This window comes from Ursus maritimus, unplaced genomic scaffold, assembly GCF_017311325.1.
Source record: "Ursus maritimus isolate PB19 unplaced genomic scaffold, ASM1731132v1 scaffold_17, whole genome shotgun sequence".
NCBI lineage: Eukaryota > Metazoa > Chordata > Mammalia > Carnivora > Ursidae > Ursus > Ursus maritimus.
In genome coordinates, this window is record NW_024424119.1 from 24,703,196 (window position 1) to 24,725,335 (window position 22,140).

General features: G+C 38.3%; 1 protein-coding gene across 2 annotated transcripts in view; it reads left to right on the forward strand.

Annotated features, from left to right (window-relative positions):
* Positions 1 to 22,140, forward strand: part of UNC13B (unc-13 homolog B) — a 216,937-nt gene that overhangs the window by 98,745 nt on the left and 96,052 nt on the right. Inside the window, exons 8-9 of one of the 2 annotated variants that reach the window (XM_040631566.1) lie at positions 9,673 to 9,708; positions 14,214 to 14,448. In XM_040631566.1, coding sequence (XP_040487500.1) covers positions 9,673 to 9,708; positions 14,214 to 14,448 — 271 coding nt within the window. The remainder of the gene's footprint in view (positions 1 to 9,672; positions 9,709 to 14,213; positions 14,449 to 22,140) is intronic. The other variant, XM_040631565.1, reaches the window with a different exon arrangement.

The following is a 22,140-nucleotide window of genomic DNA, read 5'->3' on the forward strand; positions in this document are numbered from 1 at the left end:
GGAGAAGCAGGCTCTGCTGAGTGGGGGAGCCTGATGTGGGTTCAATCCTGGGACTCTGGGATTATGACCTGAGCTGAAGGCGGACACTTAACTGACTGAGCCACCAAGGTACCAAGAGGAACCTGCTTTTATGCAGTTGTTTCTCCTTCAGTATAGGATTTCTGTGCCAACCATTAGGAGGAATATAAAGGAAGTATAAAACTTAAATCTTACACTCTAGGAATTTACAACCTAGGCTAGGGATGGATGGATTGGACAAAGGCAAGCGATAAGAGAAGTTCTAAAGTAGGGTTTTTTATTTTAATTTTTTTATTTTAATTTTTTTTAAGCTTCTGAATTTTCTTTTTTTTTAAGAAGAAAAATGTTTGTTTGTTTTAAAATCAACTTTATTGAGGGGTGCCTGGGTGGCTCAGTCAGTTAAGCATCTGCCTTCAACTCAGGTCATGATCCCAGGGTCCTGGGATTAAGCCCCACATCGGGCTCCTGGCTCAGCAGGGAGTCTGCTTCTCCCTCTCTTTCTACCCCTCTCCCCCTACTTGTGTACGCACTCTCTCGTTCACTCTCTCTCAAATAAATAAATAAAATCTTTAAAAAATTTAAAAATCAACGTTATTGAGATATATTTAAAAAAAAAACACCCGTTTGAAGTGTCCAGTTTGGTTAGTTTTGATAGATGTATATACCAGTGAAACTACCACAACCATCAAGATGCAGAACATTTCTGTTACTTCTAAATGTTTTCTCATGCCTTTTGTAGTTCATCCTCCTCCCCACTTCTGGCTCGAGACAACCACTGATAGGTTTTCTGTCACTGTGGATTAAATTTGGTTTCCTAGAGTTTTGTATAAATGGGACCATATCCTATATACTCTTTTGTATCTAGCTTCCTTTACTCAGCTTAAGGATTTTGAAATTCATCCATTTCGTTGTGTTTATCAGTAAATCATTTCTTTTTATTACTGAGTAGTATTCTATTATGGATATACCACATTTTGTTTATCAACTCACCTGTTGATAGGCACTTGGGTTGTTTCTCATTATTATGAATAATAAGAACATTGGCATGATTGTATGCTTTCATTTCTCTTGGTTAAATACCTGGAAGTGGAATGGCTGGATCACATGGGTAGATGTGTGTTTAACACTTTAAGAAATGGGGAGATCGTTTTTGTTTTGATAAGAATGTACTAGAGCCATTGAGCATTGTTTAAGGAAAAATGTTTAAAAGGCACTTAAGAATGAGTACCAACCAAATAAGGGAGAATAGGGAACATTTACTGAGTAATTATCATTTGTCTAGCACATGGAGTTAAATGCTACATACATGATTTTCAATATGCAAATTTGAGAAGTAAGTGGTATTACTCTTCATTTTTTATAGATGGTGAATGCAAGGGCAGAGAAGTTAACCCACCTAAGGTCATACAGCTACTAAGTGATGGCTTTGAACCTAGGTTTATCTGGTTCCAAAACTCAAAACCACTTCCATTACACCAACAAGCTGTGGAAATGAAGGACATTCCAGCTTCAGAAGTTGAAGGACAAATAGGGGAAATCAGGCTCATTCCTCTATCTCCCAAGTGTGGCAAGCATTGGAACTGTGACAATGCCTGTATAGGTATTGTTTGCCAATAATGACTTTGTTTTGGGTGAGTGGTTGACAGTATGATTTGATATTTATTTGGTATTAGATTATAGAGGACTTGAAAGCCAGGAAGATAAATATACTCTTTTATACATAGTGAGAGGTTATAAATTATTAAAAGGTCAGTGATGTGATTAGAAGCTGGATTTAGGAAAATTAGTTGCCGTCTGCTCAGTAGATTGAATGGGACAGATTAGAAGGCCATAAGTTCAGCCAAAATCTGTAATAATTCAGGCATGAGGTAATGAGTTCCTCGATAAGGACTGTGAAACCTAGGAAGAGGGACAGTAGGAAGGAGACTTGAGTGGAATTAACTATTAAGCTTGTTGACAAATCGGATATGGGAGATAAAGTAGAGAGGAATTTTGAAATGGTCTTATGGTTTCTGGTTTTGAAGTGTTGGGAGTTCAGTGGTTTTGGGCTTAAGGTACACTTGGTAAAGCTAATCTGCATGGAGCTCATAACATTGTAAATACAATGTCCTTGCCAGTGGAGGCTCTAGTTTTCTAGACTGCCTGACTCTCAGCATCAGGTGCCACTGAGCTACAGGGTAATTGGTTATTCACTTGTTAAATATGTGAACTGAAGAGGTTTGAGGCTCTAGGGAAGTGGGAAACATTAGCATGCTCATTATAATTGTCAGTTTGACACACATTTTGTATGTGTGAATGCCCAATTTGTTGCTGGTTCTGTAAGAAGCTCTTGTGTACTCAGTTTTTTCTGTAACACATTTGGCCATTGTTCCTTGCTTGCTTTTTTTGGGGCATCTGTGATAAGCAATGTCTACCACCTTGCTCACATTCAGTGTTTTACTGTATGAATTGTGGAATCTTTTGATGTCTCCTTATTGCGTTGTATGTGCTTCCATTTGCTGCTTTTTTGGGGGGGGTGCATATTTGTTATTTTTAAAAATTTTATTATTTTTTCTTATTATGATATGTTAGTCACCATACATTATATCATTAGCTTTTGATGTAGTGTTCCATGATTCATTGTTTGCATATAATACCCAGTGCTCCCTGCAATATGTGCCCTCCTTAACACCCTTCACTGGGCTAGCCCACCCCCCCCCCAAAACCCTCAGTTTGTTTCTCGGAGTCCATAGTCTCTCATGGTTCATCTCCCCCTCTGTTTTCCCTCCCTTCATTTTTCCCTTCCTTCTCCTAATGATCTCCCTGCTAGTCCTGTGTTCCACAAATAAGTGAAACTATATGATAATTGTCTTTCTCTGCTTGACTTATTTCACTTAGCATAATCCCCTCCAGTTCCATCCACATTGATGCAAGTGGTGGGTATTCATCCTTTCTGATGGCTGAGTAATATTCCATTGTATATATGGACCACATCTTCTTTATCCATTTGTCTGTTGAAGGGTATCTCGGCTCCTTCCACAGTTTGGCTACTGTCGACATTGCTGCTAGGAACATTGGGGTGCATATGTTCCTTCTTTTCACTACGTCTGTATCTCTGGGGTAAACACCCAGTAGTACAATTGCTGGGTCATAGGGTAGCTCTATTTTTAACTTTTTGAGGGGCCTCCACACTGTTTTCCAAAGTGGCTGTACCAACTTGCATTCCCACCAACAGTGTAAGAGGGTTCCCCTTTCTCCACATCCTCTCCAACATTTGTTGTTTCCTGCCTTGTTAATTTTTGCCATTCTAACTGGTGTAAGGTTGTATCTCAATGTGGTTTTGATTTGAATTTCTCTGATGGCTAATGATATTGAACATTTTCTCATGTGTCTGTTAGCCATTCATACGTCTTCTTTGGAGAAGTGTCTGTTTATGTCTTCTGCCCATTTTTTGACTTGATTATTTGTTTTTTGGGTGTTGAGTTTGAGAAGTTCTTTGTAGATCTTGGATAGCGGCCCTTTATCTGTAATGTCATTTGCAAATATCTTCTCCCATTCCGTGTGTTGCCTCTTTGTTTTGTTGACTGTTTCCTTTGCTGTGCAGAAGCTTTTTATCTTGATGAAGTCCCAAAAGTTCATTTTTGCTTTTGTTTCCCTTGCCTTTGAAAGAAGTTGCTGTGGCTGATGTCGAAGAGGTTACTGCCTATGTTCTCCTCTATGATTTTGATGGATTCCTGTCTCACATCGAGGTCTTTCATCCATTTAGAGTTTATCTTTGTGTATGGTGTAAGAGAATGGTCGAGTTTCATTCCTCTGTGTATAGCTGTCCAATTTTCGCAACACCATTTGTTGAAGAAACTGTCTTTTTTCCATTGGATATTTTTTCCTGCTTTGTCGAAGATTAGTTGACCGTAGAGTTGAGGGTCCATATCTGGGCTCTCTATTCTGTTCTATGTGCCTGTTTTTGTGCCAGTACCATGCTGTCTTGGTGATCATAGCTTTGTAGTATAGTTTGAAACCCTTCAGAGTGTAGGGATAGAGGGTACATTCCTCAATTTCATAAAAACCATCTATGAAAAGCCCACAGCAAATATCATTCTCAATGGGGAAAAGCTGAGAGCCTTTCCCTTGAGATCAGGAACACGACAAGATGCCCACTCTGGCCATTATTGTTCAACATAGCACTAGAAGTCCTAGCAATAGTAATCAGACAACAAAAAAGAATAAAGGTATTCAGATTGACAAAGAAGAAGTCAAACTGTCTCTCTTCACAGATGACATGATATGTAGAAAACCTAAAAGATTCCACCCCCAAAATACTAGAACTCATACAGCAATTCAGTAATGTGGCAGGATATAAAATCAATGCACAGCAGTCAGTTGCATTTCTATACACTAACAATGAGACTGAAAAAAGAGAAATTAGGGAATCAATTCCATTTACAATAACACCAAAAACCACAAGATACCTTGGAATAAATCTAACCAAAGGGTTAAATGATCTATACTCTAGAAACTACAGAACTCTGATGAAAGACATTGAAGAAGACACAAAAAGATGGGAAAACATTCCATGCTCATGGATCGGAAGAAAAAACATAGTTAAAATGTCTATGCTACCCAGAGCAATCTATACTTTCAATGCCATCCCGATCAAACTACCCATGCCATTTTTCAAAGTGCTGGAACAAACAATCCTAAAATTTGTGTGGAACCAGAAAAGACCCTGAATCACCAAGGAAATGTTGAAAAAGAAAAACAAAGCTGGGAGCATCATGTTGCCTGATTCCATTTGCTTCTTAACAGTCTATACTCCAACTTTGATTCATTAAAATTTCTATTGAAGTTTTTAGTAACCTTTTTATTTCTAAATCCAGTAGGCCTTTTTCAGTTTTATTTTGTTTGACTACGCTGCAGCACTTAACACTTACTAACCGCTGCCTCCTTGAAACGTTGGTTTTTTTTCTGATTCAGAGACCACACCACCATGGTTTTCTTGGTTTCTTCCCAGGCTTCTTCATGGACTCTTCCTTTTTTTTTTTTTTTTTTAAGTCAGATTTATTAAGGTACAACTTACATACAGTAAAATTCTCCCTTTTAGTGTACAGTCCTATGAGTTTTGACAAACACATGAGTTTTTTAACCACGACCATAGTTAAGATATAGAGCAGGGGCGCCTGGGTGGCACAGCGGTTAAGCGTCTGCCTTCGGCTCAGGGCGTGATCCCGGCGTTCTGGGATCGAGCCCCACATCAGGCTCCTCTGCTGGGAGCCTGCTTCTTCCTCTCCCACTCCCCCTGCCTGTGTTCCCTCTCTCGCTGGCTGTCTCTATCTCTGTCAAATAAATAAATAAAATCTTTAAAAAAAAAAAAAAGATATAGAGCAGTTCCATCAACCCTAAAAGTTTTCTAGACCCTTTTGTAGTCAACCTCTCCCACTCCTGGCCCATGAAAACCCTAATTTGTTTTCTGTCCCTATGGTATTGTCTTTTCCAGAAAGTCATGTAAGTAGAATCATATTGTATGTAGCTTTTTGAATCTGGCTTGTTTCACTAATCATATTGCATTCGAGATTCATCTCTGTGTGTCTGTTCATTCCTTTTTATTCCCGAATGGCAGTCTACTATATGGATATATGGTTTGTTTATTCAGCAGATGGACGTTTATGTTTACAGTTATTAGTGAGTATGAATTAAGCAACTGTGAGCATTCATGTTTAGGGTTTTATGTGAACATGTTTTTATTTTTCTTGGGTAAATACATATGAGAGGGATTGCTGGGTTTTATGGTTTTATATATAACTTAATAAGAAATGCCCAGTTTATTTTCCAAAGTGCCCTACCACTTTGCATTCTCACAAAAAGGAGAGAGAGACAGAGTGGGGGCGGAGGGGCAGAGGTAGAAGGAGAGAGAGAATCCAAAACAGACTCCCTGCTGATGGTGGAGGCTGATGCAGGGCGCGAGCTCAGGACCCTTAGAACATGACCTGAGCTGAAATCAAGCGTTGGCCGCTTAACCGACTGAGCCACCCAGGCACACCTGCCTCATTGTTTTTTCTTAACTTGCATTGTAATTTTTATCCATTAATTTACAAATATTTGTTGAGTTGCTATTTTGTGCCAAGTACTGTTTAGGCACTAAGGATACAGCAAGGAACAAAGCAGAAAAATCTCTGTCTTCATGGCAGCTTTTATTCTGAAAACTTACAACTCCACTTATCTTTCCTCAGCTCCACAAACATATATCCAGCTGTCTTCTCAGACATATCATTTGAAATACCTCATAGATACCGCAAAGCCAGTAATCTAACACTGAATTCATCATTTCCTGCAATCTGCCCCTCTCGTATTTCTCTTCTTAATGAATGATGTCATATCCACTTAGGAGCTCAAGCTAAAAACCTAGGCAATATTATTTAGGCTTTATTCTCCTCACCTCCCGCATTTAATTACTTATTAAACCCTATTGATTTTACCTCACGAATGTATCTCTCAACTCCCTCTGCCACTTTCCTAGTTCAGACCATCATTAGGTGAGTGCAGTAACTTCCTTACCAGCCTCCCTGACACCAGTCTGCAGTCCATCTACCCTACAAACTTTTGGCCACACTGTACCACCATTCTCTTTCTAAAATGACAAATCTGATTCTTCTCTCCCATGCTTAATACCATATGATTTCACTCATATGTGGAATTTAAGAAACAAAACAAATGAACAAAGGAAAAATAAAGAGATAGCCTAAAAAACAAACTTAAAAGATTTTATTTGAGAGCAAGTAAGAGAGCACAAGTGGAGGGGGGGCAGAGGGAGAAGCAGACTCCCCACTGAGCAGGGAGCCCTATGTGGGCCTCGATCCCAGGACCCCGGGTCATGACCTGAGCCAAAGTCAGACTCGTAACTGACTGAGCCACCTAGGCACTACTAAAAAACAGACTCTTAACTATAGAGAACAAACAGGTGATTACCAGAGGGAAGATGGGGGGGGGGATGGGTGAAATAAGTGAAGGGTATTAAAAGTACACTTACTGTGATGAGCACTGAGTAATGTATAGAATTATTGAATCACTATATTCTGTACCTGAAGCCAATACAACATTGTATGTTTACTGTACTGGAATTAAAAAACAAAAAGAAAAACCGGATGGCTCTGCATTAACCTCCAGATAATTCCAAATTCCTAACATTACTAAATTTCTAAACGTTGCTTGGCACCTCCTTTGATTAGTTTCTTTAATAATCCTGCAGTGTCCTATACAGATGTGGTAGAACTATTTTAAGTTCGCTGAATGTGCTTCTGCATGTATAATTTACATTTCCTGGAACATCTCTCAACCCCTTTATTGGTACTTATGCCTAGCAAAACCTAACTATCCTCAGTAATTGTCCTACTGGCTAGTGAGATGTTTTCGTGTGTTTTTGAAGTGGGGAAGGAAACTTGCTTAATTAAACTGGTGTTGTTTCTCTTATAATGGTACCACATTGAAGTGAAAATAGGGAACTGGTTGGTCAGAGAACATAACTATTATTTTCATGGCTTAGGATTGGACCTAGTAGATGGCATCAAATCATTTGATTTAATCATATAATAGATATGTATTGAGCACCTACTATGTACAAGAAACTGCTGTGCAGTGCTGTGGTGCATTCAAGGGGAGGCAGTGTCCAGCAATGAGAGGCTCCTTTGGGTCGAGAGTTTCAGTGAGAATTGTCACTTGCTAGGTTAATAGGCATGTTCTGAAGTTCTCGGGGATTCTCTCTCTCTCTCTCTTTTTTAAAGAAGCAAGGTAATTACCGTCTCAGAGTTGTTATGGCAACCATGATGTAATCTAGGAGAATTTTCTTTTAAACACTTTCTCTCCCTATGGTTAGAAAGTTAGATAAATTATTAAAATTTAAAAAATGGCACAGTAAGCTAACATATTCTTTCTGAGGGATGAGGAGAAGAGATGGAGGTAGTAGGAAAAAGGTAAGTATAGGAAGAAAACTGACTCTCAGTATATAGTTACATTAAGTGGACTGTGACTGATTAGTAGTCCTATATCTCCAGGATTGGGAGTTAGCTCAGGTAATGAAACCAGCTTCTGTTGGCATCATTTAGTGCTTCCAGAATTTTGAGTCTTAACCGCAAATTTTCAAGGGAACTGCACCCTCAGAACTCTGAGGACTTTCTAACCCAAACATAGACAATCCCTCAGCAGATACTAGGGCTGTCAGTGTGTGGATCTTCCTGTTACCTATTTATTAGGAACCGATAAGGCAAGCAAAACCTTGGCAACATGACAAAACAACAAGAAATACCAATTGTTTGCCCTGTTCCAGGGACCTGTACTAGGTACTTTACATGCATTTTCTCTTACAATCCTTCGGTAACCAATGAGATTCATAATATTCTTATATTACAGTTGAAGAAATATCTATAATAACTTTTTTAAGACCATATGGCTAGTAGTGGCAGAGCTAGAAGAACTTAGCTTTGGCTTGAGTATTCATATTCTTAATTACGAACCTAAATTATTCCTTGTTTCTTGGGATAAAGACCTATTTTTAGTGATTGTGTGTGTGTGTGTGTGTGTGTGTGTGTGTGTGTGTGACATTGCTTCAAATTCAGTTTTGGGTATGGAATAGAATTTAAATATAATTAACATTGAATTTTTTATTTTGAAAAATGAGTAGAAATTTTTTGTTCAGTTTTCTCTCATCTTTCAAAGCTTCTGTATTTTAATGGATTTTATTAAATTTTGTAGGCAGTTGAAAAAATGATTCTCTCTGAGCAGAAGGCTACAGTGTTTTATTACCTATTGGAAGATTAGATGTTAATGCCATTCTTTGGCCTTTTAATTTTCAGTAGAGAGCATCAAAGTTAGACATCATCACTCCCAGACAAGGGAATCACTCTCTTTTCCACTGTATGGTCTGAGATTCTCATGGAAATACTATGGTAGGCTCAGGTTTGGTGAACAAAGAGACAGGAAGGATTTCTTAGAGAGAGGTTGAATTTTTGTCATTTTGAATAAGGAAGAGTATATTAGCTCTTAAATGATGATGTTCTGGGACCTAGGCCAGAAGGAGTTTTAAAAGAGTATAAAAGCAGGGGCACCTGGCTGGCTATCAGAGGAGTGTGTGACTCTTGATCTCAGGGTCATGAGTTTGGGCCCCACGTTGGGTGTAGAAATTACTTAAATAAATAAAACTTTTTGTTTATTTTTATTTTTGTTTTATTTTTTTAAAGATTTTATTTATCCGAGAGTGAGCGAAAGAGAGCACAAGCTGGAGGAGGGGCAGAGGGAGAGGGAGAAGCAGACTCCCCGCTGAGCAGGGAGTCCGACAGGGGGCTCAATTCCAGGACCCTGGGATCATGACCTGAGCTGAAGGCAGTTGCTCAACCGACTGAGCCACCCAGGTGCCCCTAAATAAAACTTAAAAAAAGAGTGTAGAAGCGGTTTTTTGTTATTCTCTATACAGTGAATTAGAGCAAGGGTATTTTGTAGATTTGTCTCATGCTTGACAGAAGGCAGAAGGCTCTTTACGTGTTATGTAAAATTAATGTGATACAAGTAGGGCAGGTTCAAGCAAGGTAAGGTGTATAATCATTGGTGGGATGGGGAAATGGTCTTTGAATTATTCCTAAAATTGTCTCTGTCACTCTTCTTTTTTGCTACCATTTGCGGTTTTCTTAGGTCACTGGACCTATTTGGGCTGGGGAGAGCAGCAGAGTACGTAAGAAATTGAATTCCTTATACTTTTCTTGATTTTACCCTTTAACACACTCCCTCTGAACTATGAAGCTGGATGTTCATGCATACAAGTGTATATAATTCCACTCCCGTCTCCTCCCCTACTTAAATCTCAAAGACCATTACATGCAGTGGAATGTTATCCCCTTCTTGCTGGGTTTTTTGAAGACTCTGTGTGTGTGTGTGTGTGTGTGTGTTTGTGTGTGTGTGTGTGTGTGTGAGAGAGAGAGAGAGAGAGAGAGAGATTGAGAGAGGGAAATTTCAAACCAAAGTCCCAGTTATAATCTTGACACTATCTCTAGATTTTTTCCTTCCCAGAGATAAGTAATATCATCAACACCTAGTGTAGGAAACCCTCTCCCTTGTTCTCTTGGCTAAGGAGTGCAGTGACTAGAAGAAGTTTCCTTCTGGAAATTTACTTTTGTGAACGAGAGACTGAGGACATGGTTTGACTTTGCTTGAAGCAGCCCAGGTAGGCTAGAGGGCATCTTCATTCTAGAACTTTGAGAGTGGGCAGTTAGTTCTTTCCAGCAAGATCCACAGCCTTAGGCTGATATTATTGGCTGTGTTACACATCTTACAGGGTGTTTGGTTGAGTCCCAGTGCTTAGGTATCCACCAGGTGCTAAGAAGGACCAAATTTTTTTGTTCCGTCACTGGAATTTCTTATAAATATGTACTTTCTGTGATTTGAATCCTTAGTGTTTCCACTAGGGAATTGCTCAAAGGCAGCCTAAGAGAAGTGAGATAATTTAAGGTTTTCAAAGAAAAAAGTAACTAAGCTATGAAAAAAATATGGTTTGAATTCTCTTTCCTTTTTTCTCAGGCTGATAAATTTCTACCTGTATTCTGGATTTAAAGACAGGGATTCAATCCAGGAGCACCACATAACCAGAAAGCCTCATTGTTCAGTATTTCATTCAGTATTGTTTGAGTGCCTGCTCTGTACCTGGGCCCATTTCTGCCCCGGATTAGATTACTCTCCCCAGGTTTATTTTCTATCATTCCCTTCCATGTCCTTTTATGTACCTGCCAAATGAGCTACAAAGTGTTTCTCAAAATTATATATAGGCTTTCTCACTTTTGGGCTTTTTTCATGCCATTGTTTTTATCCAGATTTTAGGAGGTATTTCCCCTCCCCCTCTGAACTTCACCTGTTGAAAACCTACCAGTCTTTCAAAGTTGTCTCCTTCATAAAGCTTTCCCTGCTCACCCTAACAGGAAGTGACCTTACCTTCAACTCGTATAGCATTTGGGTTGTACTGTTCTCATGATATTTACTTCCTTGTATTTGTATCCATATTTTCTCTCTCCTATTAGACTGATTATATACTCTGAATCTTCTGTGTTGTTTAGCCTTGTACTTAAAGGCACTCAGTAAATACTTGAATGAGTTAATTTTCCCAGCCTTTTAGTTTTCCAGGGGCTTTTCAATTTTTGCCCTCAACCTAGCCCACAAGTCCTCCTTAGGCTAAGTAACCAAACCTACACTTAGGTTCTTTTTCTCAGTGAAGCCAGGAGTTTTCTGTTTCAGCTGCAGTGGTGTGGAGTACAGTAGCGCCAGCAAGGAATTGTCGCTGCCACACTGAAAGCACAATTCTTTCATTCAAGGCTTTTCTTAATTTCCCTTGTTAGTTTCTAATCAGCCTTGGTGGTGCCAGGAGGTTCTTTCTCGGGAGATCAGGGATGATGTCAGGGTTGAAACTCTGGTCTTTGCCCTCATCTGCCTTTTTTCTGTTCTTTGTCTCACCTCACTTTTTTGTATTTCCTTTTTCCTGTCCCCTCCTACTTATCATATTCTCTTCTACTTCTAACCTCTTCTTTCCATAAGCACTCTGTTTCTTAATATTTGCCTTTTATTACTTTATTATAGAATTGTCAGCTTTTAGGAAAGTTTTGGAGTATTCGTCCCCTTAGCCTAGCAAAATAAAAAAGGAGAGCATTATTTAGGAGTAATAGGTCAGATGCAGTGGAAAAGTAAGGGTCTGTCCAACATAGTTTCTGGCTCTGCATCGGGGTCGCCTAACTCTGGCTGAGCTACTCTCTCCTGGCCTCATAATCAGTGGAATTGTCTATTGCTGCTCCCTCTTTAGTTCTCTGTGTTATATGTTAATACTTCTGCTGGAGTTTAAGTAGACTTTTGGCTTTGTCTCCTTTGTTGCCCCTGCCCTCTCATCTGTATGCATGAAAAATCCATCTGACTTCTTCACACTGTCTCCTTTTGTGGGTTCAGAAAGAATTAAGTCTGAAAGACATACTGGTTTTTGTCCCTTGATCCTTTCTTTCTAGTGTTCAGAATAACAAATGCATCAAGATCTGAAACCAATGCCCCTGAAGTCTTTTTTTCCCCCTAATATGTGAGCAGAATGCTTTCTGAGCAGAATGCTTTGCATCCCCTATTGTTTGACTAGTACCCTTCCTGACTACTTGAAGGTTAGTCTCTCTCTCTTTTTAATACTCTTATGTATTTTTTTTTTAAGATTTTGTTTATTTCAGAGAGAGAGAGAGAGAAAGAGAGCACGAGCAGGAGGTGGGAGAAGCAGACTCCTGAGCAGGGAGCCCGATGATGTGGGGTTTGATCCCAGGACCCTGGGATCATGATCTGAGCCAAAGGGCAGACTCTTAACCTACTGAGACACCCAGGTGCCCCTAGCCTCTTATTCTTCCTCTCCTGAGGCTCTGATCACTCACCTTGTCTTATGTTCACATATTGCCTTAAACTCAAAAGGGAAAAACTCATGAGATCGTCTACCCACACTCCCCGCTATACCCACAGTGTTGTCTAGAACCTAGTGTTCAAATATTCTTCGTTGCTTGTAAAAGCCACATGTTTGTGCCCCCTTGTCTTTTAGTGGAATGATTATCTACCAGGTAGTCTGATGTGCAAGCCAAGGTGTCATTTTCCCTTTACCTTCCATTTGTCCCCATGTTTTATCATTTATCTGGATTTCTTTTTCTAGTTCATCCATTCTTTTCCATTTTCACTGTGTGGATGCAGGTTCTTAATCTCCTGCTTGAGTGATTGCGAAAGCCTAATCTTATGGTCTTCAGAAGGCTCTCACTGCCTACATAACTACCAAGATTTTTTTTTTTTAAGATTTTATTTATTTATTTGACAGAGAGAGACAGCCAGTGAGAGAGGGAACACAAGCAGGGGGAGTGGGAGAGGAAGAAGCAGGCTCCTAGCGGAGAAGCCTAATGTGGGGCTCAATCCCGGAACGCTGGGATCACGCCCTGAGCCGAAGGCAGACCCTTAACGACTGCACTACCCAGGCGCCCCATAACTACCAAGATTTTTTTTAAAAAAATTACTAATATGAGGAGTTCATCATCTGCTAAAAGTATCTCAATTTTGGGATAATGGATGTTCCTTTTCCTCACTAAGCCAAATAGGAAATTGGCAAGATAGGACATCGGGACCTTGTTAATTATACACATATGGGGTTGGTATCAGAAATGGCTTCTCTATAAAATAAACCACAAAGTGCTATTAGGTTGAGCTCCCTTTCCAAGTACAATGTTAAATATTTTTATTTTTGTTTGGAGCAGGATTTATAACCATGGCCATTTTAGTTAACATCAAGAATAAAACTAGCCAGTCAGGTGCCGGCCTGAAAAGCAGAAATAATTCTATGAAATTATAGTCACTCTTGTTAGATAAACTTGGTGGCATTGTCAGCAAGATCCTATTGGTAGTGCTTATGTTTTCCTCTTCTCCTTCAGCGCAGACTTTGGATGGAAATTCTGAGCCCCAGGGTGGAGGTGCTTGATAGGATTGTTAGGAAAACCTGTTGTTGCAGTGAGACAATGAGACTGCTACTGTTCTGGGACACCTTCCTGGCTCAGTCAGTGGAGCATGTGACTCTTGATCTTGAGGTCATGAGTTCCAGCCCCACAATGGGTGTAGAGCTTACTTAAAAAATATTCCAAATAAAATTTGACATAGTACTTTAAAAAAGACTGCTACTATTCTTAGTAGTATCTAGAACTTTTGGTTCTTCAGAGCCTTGGCTTTTCCCTTCCTGATTATTTGACCACTTTCTGATGTTGGACCTGCTTAATTGGTTCAGCCATGTATTTTTAAAGTCTAAAAACAGCAAGAAATGAAAAGTTCTCTTCTGCCCATCTGAAAACAGTAGAGGAATAGAATCTATGACATTTAAAAGCAGATTTTCACCAGAGTTATGATAGCTAGAGAATCAGAATTCCAGAGAATTCTGCACTGGGAAAATACAATTTGGAACTCCTCTAAGAATCAACACTAAAATGAAAGCAAGGGTCTTGTTTCATTTAATAAGGAAAGAAACTTGTGAGTATTAACTGATACAGTTTTGCTCAAGGGTTTGAGGTCACTTGGCTCACATGCAGCTCAGCTTCCTCCTGTTCTCAAGGTCTAGGTTTGTGGCTACTTAAGTTAGAAGCAGAAAAAACTCTAAAGAACTAAATAAAGCTGGGATGCTTTGATTGACTGTGTTTATTCCACAGCTTTTGAAGATCCTGATAGTGCCGTTGATGACCGAGATAGTGACTATCGCAGTGAGACCAGCAATAGCATCCCACCTCCTTACCATACGACTTCCCAGCCCAACGCTTCTGTGCACCAGTTCCCTGTGCCAGTGCGACTGCCACAGCAGCTGCTACTTCAGGGCAATTCCCGAGATTCCTGCAATGACTCTATGCAAAGTTATGATCTTGATTATCCAGAGCGGCGGGCCCTCAGGTGGGTATTAGAAACAAAGCACTTTCTCTTCCTGGTATGTAGTTTCCAAGATGCAACTGACAGTATTTGGATGCTTTAAGTTGAGGTGGTACTGGAAGTTTAACAGTATGATAGACCAGGCTACAGCCATTTTGTATAGATTCCCAGTCTTCTTTTTTCTCTTCTGTACATTTCTGTCATTAATATTTCTCTTTATGATCAGTGATTCTCAACTGGTGAGAGCAGGCAAACTTGGGGTGGTTGACTGAAAAAAACCAGCTCATGCCTCTGCCCAGACCAGTGATGCTGATACACTGTTCACCACAATTAAAAAAAAGAAAATCACAGATGTTAAATGTTTGGGTCATCCTTCCTACCTAAATATTTCCCTGGGAACTTCAGATGATCTCTTCATAGCAGATTCAGTACTTTTGCTGTAATTTTAGAAAAATTTTAAATATATAAAACATTGACATGGTTAAAAAAGTGTTAAGGTACAATATAGCATTACAGCGAAGAATGTCCCACCCGCACCTGTCCTCCTCCACTCTCTCCCCTTCCTATCTCCTAGTTCTCACACCACCCTTGTTTGTTTCTTATGTGCCCTTCCATAGACTACTGTCATATAATTTATGAGAATAAAAACAAATATATACATATATGCTCCTCTTTCTTGCCCCACTTTAAAAAATAATTCAAACAAAACTTGGAAAAATATTACATTAACACCCATATTCATGTTGCCTAGATTCATCAGTTGTGTTAACATTCTGGCACATTTACTTTTTATTTCATTCTCTCTTAGATTGTGTCATTATTCTGTTTCCCCAACATTTTATCCATTGATTTTAGCAACCATTGATGATCCTTGCTTGAATCAATTATTGGTTGGAGGTTAATACTTGAAAAACCATTCCAGTTTAGCTTATACTTTTGGTTGCTAAAATTCACCATACCATAACATGATATCATTTCTTTTTGCTCATTTTACCAAACTGGTGAATATCTATCCTGACCCTCAGATGGTTGCCTACCTGTTAGACAACATCCTGTCTCAGTTTACTATCATCTCTGGAAATATTTTCAATGAATTTTTCCACATATCAACCATCACATAGAATTTTTACTGTTCATAATCTGATTCTAAAGAAGAAACATGCCAGGAATCCTACTGTAGTTGGTCTCTACTCCTTGCTGGTTTATTAGCTGAATATTTGTATTTTTTATTTATTTGATTTTAGTTGTTTATATTGTCCTGCTTTAAGGGAAAAAAAAATAGCAAAAAACCCACTACTTTTGGCTCTCTTTTCCCTCTGTATTTATAAGCATTAGATATATAGGCCAGCAGTAAGAGTGGCACATCAACCTAAATGACTACATACTCTTCTAGAGCACTGCATTTTACCCAATTATTACCCTATTACTATTTTGGTGATTTTCTGGGCTACTGCTATAATAATACTTAGAAGGGCATTAGTGATACACTTTTTTTTTTTTTTTTAAGATTTTTATTTATTTGACAGAGAGAGACAGCCAGCGAGAGAGGGAACACAAGTAGGGGGAGTGGGAGAGGAAGAAGCAGGCTCATAGCGGAGGAGCCTGATGTGGGGCTCAATCCCAGAACGCTGGGATCACGCCCTGAGCGGAAGGCAGATGCTTAACGACTGCGCCACCCAGGTGCCCCAGTGATACACTTTAAAGTGTAAATTTTTTGCTAAAAAATTTTTAATTGATCCCATATAAATTTGATTTTACTGTATCAGTATATGAAATGAGGTTAAAGAGTGAGTATTTTTTCATCTCCAGCAGAGGAAAAAATTACAATTATTTATTTATTTGAAAGAGAGCGTGTGAACAAGAGAGAGCACGAGGTGGGGAGGGGTAGATGGAGAGGAAGAAGTAGACTCCCCACTGAGCAGGGAGCCTGAAGCGGGGCTCCATCCCAAGATCCTGGGATCATGACTTGAGCCAAAGGCAGACACTTAACCTACAGACCCACACAGGCACCCCAAAAATTACATGATTTTTAAGTAACCTTTTATCATTGACATTCTTAACTTAAATTTTGAAATGATTTATCCTTCAAAAAGTTTTGAAGATATTTTATCACTAGCATTGATTTTTAAACTTCTCTCTTTACTGTAGGTACCAAGTTGTTGGAGATGGTCTAAGTCCTTAAGTTACACAGTGTTTTAGGAAGAACATTTAAAATCCTAAGGGAACAAACATGTTCTTAGTATCTGCTGGTAAATTAGAAGTGTGAATATAAATAGCTTCATTCACTACAACAATGGCTATCTATTCATTTAAGTTGAAGTATAAAGAGTTCTAGGCTAGAGTTAGTTTAGTTTGAGTTTTTGAAGATACTGGACAATAATGAAATTGCATGTAAAAAAATAGATTGGATTTCTTTGCCCAACCAAATGGGCTTTTGCCTAATGAATCCAGAATAACTGGAAACTTACATAAATTATGTAAAAATACATAATTTGAGGTTTGACAGTAGAGTTGGACTTTGTTAGATATATTGTCAAAGTGTCTGTAGTGTTGAGAGGGGTCAAAAGAATATCTCTTGAAGTTTATTATCAATATCTCTTCAAGTCTCTCTGGAAGACTTCTAGTGACTAAGTGACCAGTATGATCTTGTTTCTGTTTCCTAAATAAATACAATTGGCTGTTAAATCTGTACAAGAACATACTGAGCTGATAAGCTCCTAGTCTGCAGGTCCTCTGTATACCCCTACTTGAGTACATAGGAAGCAAACAGTTTCTAATCTTACTGAAAGAAAGGTCAGGTATCTTATGTATTTATTGACTTAAGTTGGAATGTAGCTTCTAGTGTTAAAATCAGTATAGGGAAAGATATTCATTTCACTGTGATCCTCAATGCATATATAGCTTTTAGGTTTGACAAATTATAATGCTTTAAATAATTGTTCTTGTCGGTACTGTAACAAGGTTTGACTTCTGATAGTCAAAGATTATTTTTATTATGTATATATATTTTTCTTTTTAAAGATTTATCTATTGATGAGAGAGAGAGAGGGGAAGAGAATCTCAAGCAGATCTGTGCTGAGCTCAGAGCCCAACTTGGGGCTCAATCTCATGACTCTGAGATCATGACCTGAGCCAAAATCAAGAGTTGGATGCTTAACCAACTAAGCCACCCATCTACCCCTGTATTTTTTTCTTTTTTTTGAAGAAATATGTTTGACCATATTCTTGGCTATACTGCGTCAAATAATAACTTTCAGCAAGTTAACAGCTTGACTTTTCGGACCCAATTAAACCTAGTTAATCAACAAATTTAGGTTTCTTGAAATCCCTTGAATATTTAATAGTTCTAAGCTTGGGCATTGCAAATACATTCTAAATATTGAGGAAACATGTTCATTTTGATTGTTTCTTTCTTAGAAAATAAAAGGATCCTAAAAAGCTCCTGGTAGCAAGTACCTACGGTTATTACTATAGCTATTCTTTTTCTGATGTGGAAAAACTATTTGACTAAGTTGCTTTAATACTGATTTAAGAACATACAGATTTCTTTATCATATTTTTTCAGTCTGAATGGTTTTTATCATATTGACAATTTTATTTTAATTTTCTCATTTAATTGACAAATTTATTTTAATTTAGAACGTGCACTAAATTTTATGTTTCTTCCTTTTCCCTGTTTCTTCTCTTTTCTTTGCCTTACTATTCCTCCAATTTTATCCCTTTACATCAGACAAGGTTTGCAGGCCAAAAATGACAAAATTAGGATTATTTCAGCTTTCTCTGATGTTGACTATGAAGAGCAAGAAAGTATGTATGAGGAGATAGAGGGGAAAGTATCACAAGAGTTTCTAGAAAGCAGTAACATAAACTTAAAGGAAGCAGAAGTAAAAGAAATTAGAACTCTTTCAAAAACTGATAAATATTACAGCCAACAAGAACAACCGAAGTATAAGAATTGGAAAAAGATACCATCTCAGGGTCAAGAATCTGAATATTCTACTGCCTTTAATTTTGACCTTAAGTTTGAAACATCTGTGTTCTCCAGATATCCTCAAAAATACGATACAATAGATAGGAGAAGGAAAAACAAACCCTTACACCATCATTTTGGAGACAGTGAAACAAGACAGTATGGTGATAGATCAGGAACTAAGACTAACTTCAAAAGTACATATCCTAACACTGAAAATTGTAATATTTGCGACATTGAAAAGGAGAAACAAAATTATCCAATTTTGCGCCCTTACAGAAATGGTTTTGTGGTTAAGAGTGGCATGTGGACCACTAAGTTGCAAAATCATGATTATGATCTTTCTGGTTGTTTTAAGAACTGTGAAAAGTCATCTGGCTTAAACCAGCATGTCACTAATTCCACTCCATTAGATATTCTTGAAGATTCTACTAGCAGTACTTCTGATGAACTTCTGAGTTCTCCTCTTACTGATAAACAGGAAGGTTTACTGTCACCAACAAGTCATCCATCCAATGTCCATCATATTGAAGGCTTACCTGAAGAATATCATGTAACAAGTCCAGCATTCTCATTACCAAGGGTGAATTGTGATGCAAACACACTTGGAGATCTATCTAGGTGCCCCATGGAAGAGATGTCCCTTTCCTCTTTTGAGGAACCCAAGAAGGACTATGTTGATACAATGGATGAGCTTCAGTGTTTGGTAGAAACAGTGTCAGAATATTTGGCAGAGAAGGAAGAAGAGATTAATAGATTTGGTTCCCTTTCAAAAACTAAAACATCACTTAAACACAACAGTACTGTTGATAATGCAGAACAGAGAATGCTTGGGGATCAATTACCACCTTCAGCCATTATCAAGAATGACAAGGACAAGGCCGTCTCTTTCCCTGAGCTGAATGGAGTGAAATGTGCTGTTGGTTCTTTGTTCAGTTCACTCACAGAAAAAGTGGGTTCAGGCACAAAGCATCTAACAACCTCTGTGGAAAAGCTGGTTTCTTTAGTTCCAGAGAAAACAGAAACTCTTAATCAAATAGAGACAATTAATTCAGGATCTAAACCCAGCGCCAAGTCAGTACTGGGGAAGGATCTTTCCATGCAGTCTCCATTATCCTCTCAAGTAGTTGATAATAAGGATTTTGGCAGAAATGACAAAACCTCTGAAAACGAGCACACAGGTAGTAAAACTGGAAATTTAAGCTCACAGGATGTAACAGAGACTATTGGAAGGGACTCCACTCCACAGAGTCAGAGTTCAGTTATAAAGTCTGTTTTTAGCATGCTAAATCCATTAAAGATCTTTTCAGAAAAGGATGAAACCAAAAAGGATGATGTCCGGAACAAGCCAACAAGAAAGGAAAACTTTATTGCGTGTAGATCAGAGTCAAATCAAAGGGAAGACACTCTTGGCAATAACAGTAGTATCATCACTTTAGATAGGAATGATGGAGAAACTACAAGCTCAGCCCAAATGCCCACAAATGAGGATTTGTTGTTGTCTTCCCAAGTGGCCAATGAATCTTCAAACTTAGGCGATTCTGCAAATAAAAAAGATGATATTGAGAGTCTCTTGGAAAGAAAACCCTGTACAGATCTGTCTCTGTTACCAGATCAATCAAAAATATGTGCTAAAGACACTCCAGGACAACCTTGTATAACTGGCAGGAGAACTGCAAATGAAGAGTCTTCTTCAAAGCCATTAGAGGGGGACAAAGTTACTAGTGATGATGATTTTCTTGAGCCACTCAGAAAATCATTTAGCCAGTTTTTGCTCACTTCACCTGAGACCTGTTCAAAGGAAACTTTATCAGAATCTATGAAAATTCACCAGTTGGAGGAGGATGGGTGGGAGGGGGACCCTAAGAAAGATGGACATTCCTTTTCCTTTAGAGGAAAACTACATATTCCATTTTTCAGAGTTCTTAGTCATTCTGAAAAGCAGCAGGATTTAAGAGAGAAAGGAAGCATTTTTCCTTTGTTTAAACTTCCTTTCAGTGACAGCTGTGTCACTGTCAGTGACCAGAGTTTTCCTGACTCAGCAGTAACCATTGATGAAGAGATCCAAAGAAACTGCCATGAAAATGCCAAACTTAGTTTAGTAAAATCTAGTTCAGTTCCAAATATTCATAATAATTTAGGGAAATTTGATGATACAGAAACATTTAATAAAAATGACCAAATAAATTGTCCTGAAGATGACACACTTAAAATAAAGTCTAATTCAGCTCCAGTTATTAATAATGATCTTGGGGAATTTGGGAATATAGAGAAATTAAATTCAAGTGACCATAAAGCAGTAGATAACTGTCAGAGAGATACCTCAGCCATCCTTGGAGTTGTGTCCAAAGAATATATTCCTTCAGATACTTCAGAAGAAAGTAAGACTCTTACACAAATGGCATCTTTAACAGTATCAGACTGTTCATTAGCATTTACTTCTACCATTTCAAAATCCACCTTGGTTAATGAAATTAATGAAGACAGACTTGTAGATAAATATTCCAAGAAAAGAACCCAAGGAGGCATCCTTTCTGGTCTGTTTAACAGGTTTTCTTCTCTTGAAAATTTGTCTAGTCAACAAGAATTAAATTTGAAGAGTGATAATTCTCATAAGAATAATACCCCAGGCTTACTCTCTGGAATATTTAACCTGATATCCAATAACAGTGTGACTGATTGTAAACCAGATGAAGCAAAGTCCATGTCTTTAGGCAACATAAAAAGTTTGAATGGAAATAAACATTTATCCTTGGATGAGATCCCTGTTACTTCATGTATGACTTCTGAAAACCAGAAGAACCATGTTGAAAAGGAAGAAACATCTGGCTTCATAAAAAGCTTTTTATCTTTACCTAAAGAAGATATACCATTATCTGATGCTTGGGTTGATAATCGTCATTGCCCTCCTACATGGAAAAACCAGCAAAAAGAAAAGAATTGCCCCTCTTCTGAGAACAGGGTATTTCATTGTGCTCCAGGTGCTCAGCAGGGCCTCTTAGAGAAATCCTTGACTGAGAGGCTGACACCACACCATGTTCTTAAGGCGAAAATACATGAAAATTCAAACAAGTTAAATCCGCCTATGTTAAATACTAACATTCTTAATATATCAAACCACTATCAGGCTTTAGAAGAGATGAATAATCCTTTCTGTTATGAATGGAACTCTGATATAAAAGATTTCTCCAAAAATTCCAGAAAACTTCAGCCAGTTTATTTTATGTTGAATCAAAGTACATTCCCATCAGGTGATATTTTCTTGTGGCCTGACTCAGAAAATTCAGCAATAAATTTTTGCCAAAAGGATCAAAATGCAAATGTCTTGGAGCGGAAAACAAATCCGAACAGTGTCATTTGGCATGACTTACCATATGAATCATTGGACCAATTAGCATTTAATGTAGATAACTTATTAAGAAGTGATACGTGGGCAGCTCACTCATTATACGGAAATTCTTATTTTCCAATTAATGAGACTAAGAGTTCACTAGAAGAATTGCCCATTGACTTAAGTTGTTCATCAGGTTATGAGAAGACTACATATTCCATACTTGATCAAGAATTATTAAGAATGGATGAAAACTTTGTTTTTTCAAGTGTTGGTTATGAATACCAGGAATGGTTGTCATGTCTTGAAAGCGGAGTGTGGTGGCCATCAGAAGATGGAGATTATGGATATTATGTGTTCCATGATGGTCAGTATATGTATTATCTCCTCACTGATTCAACTGGGCAGTATGCAT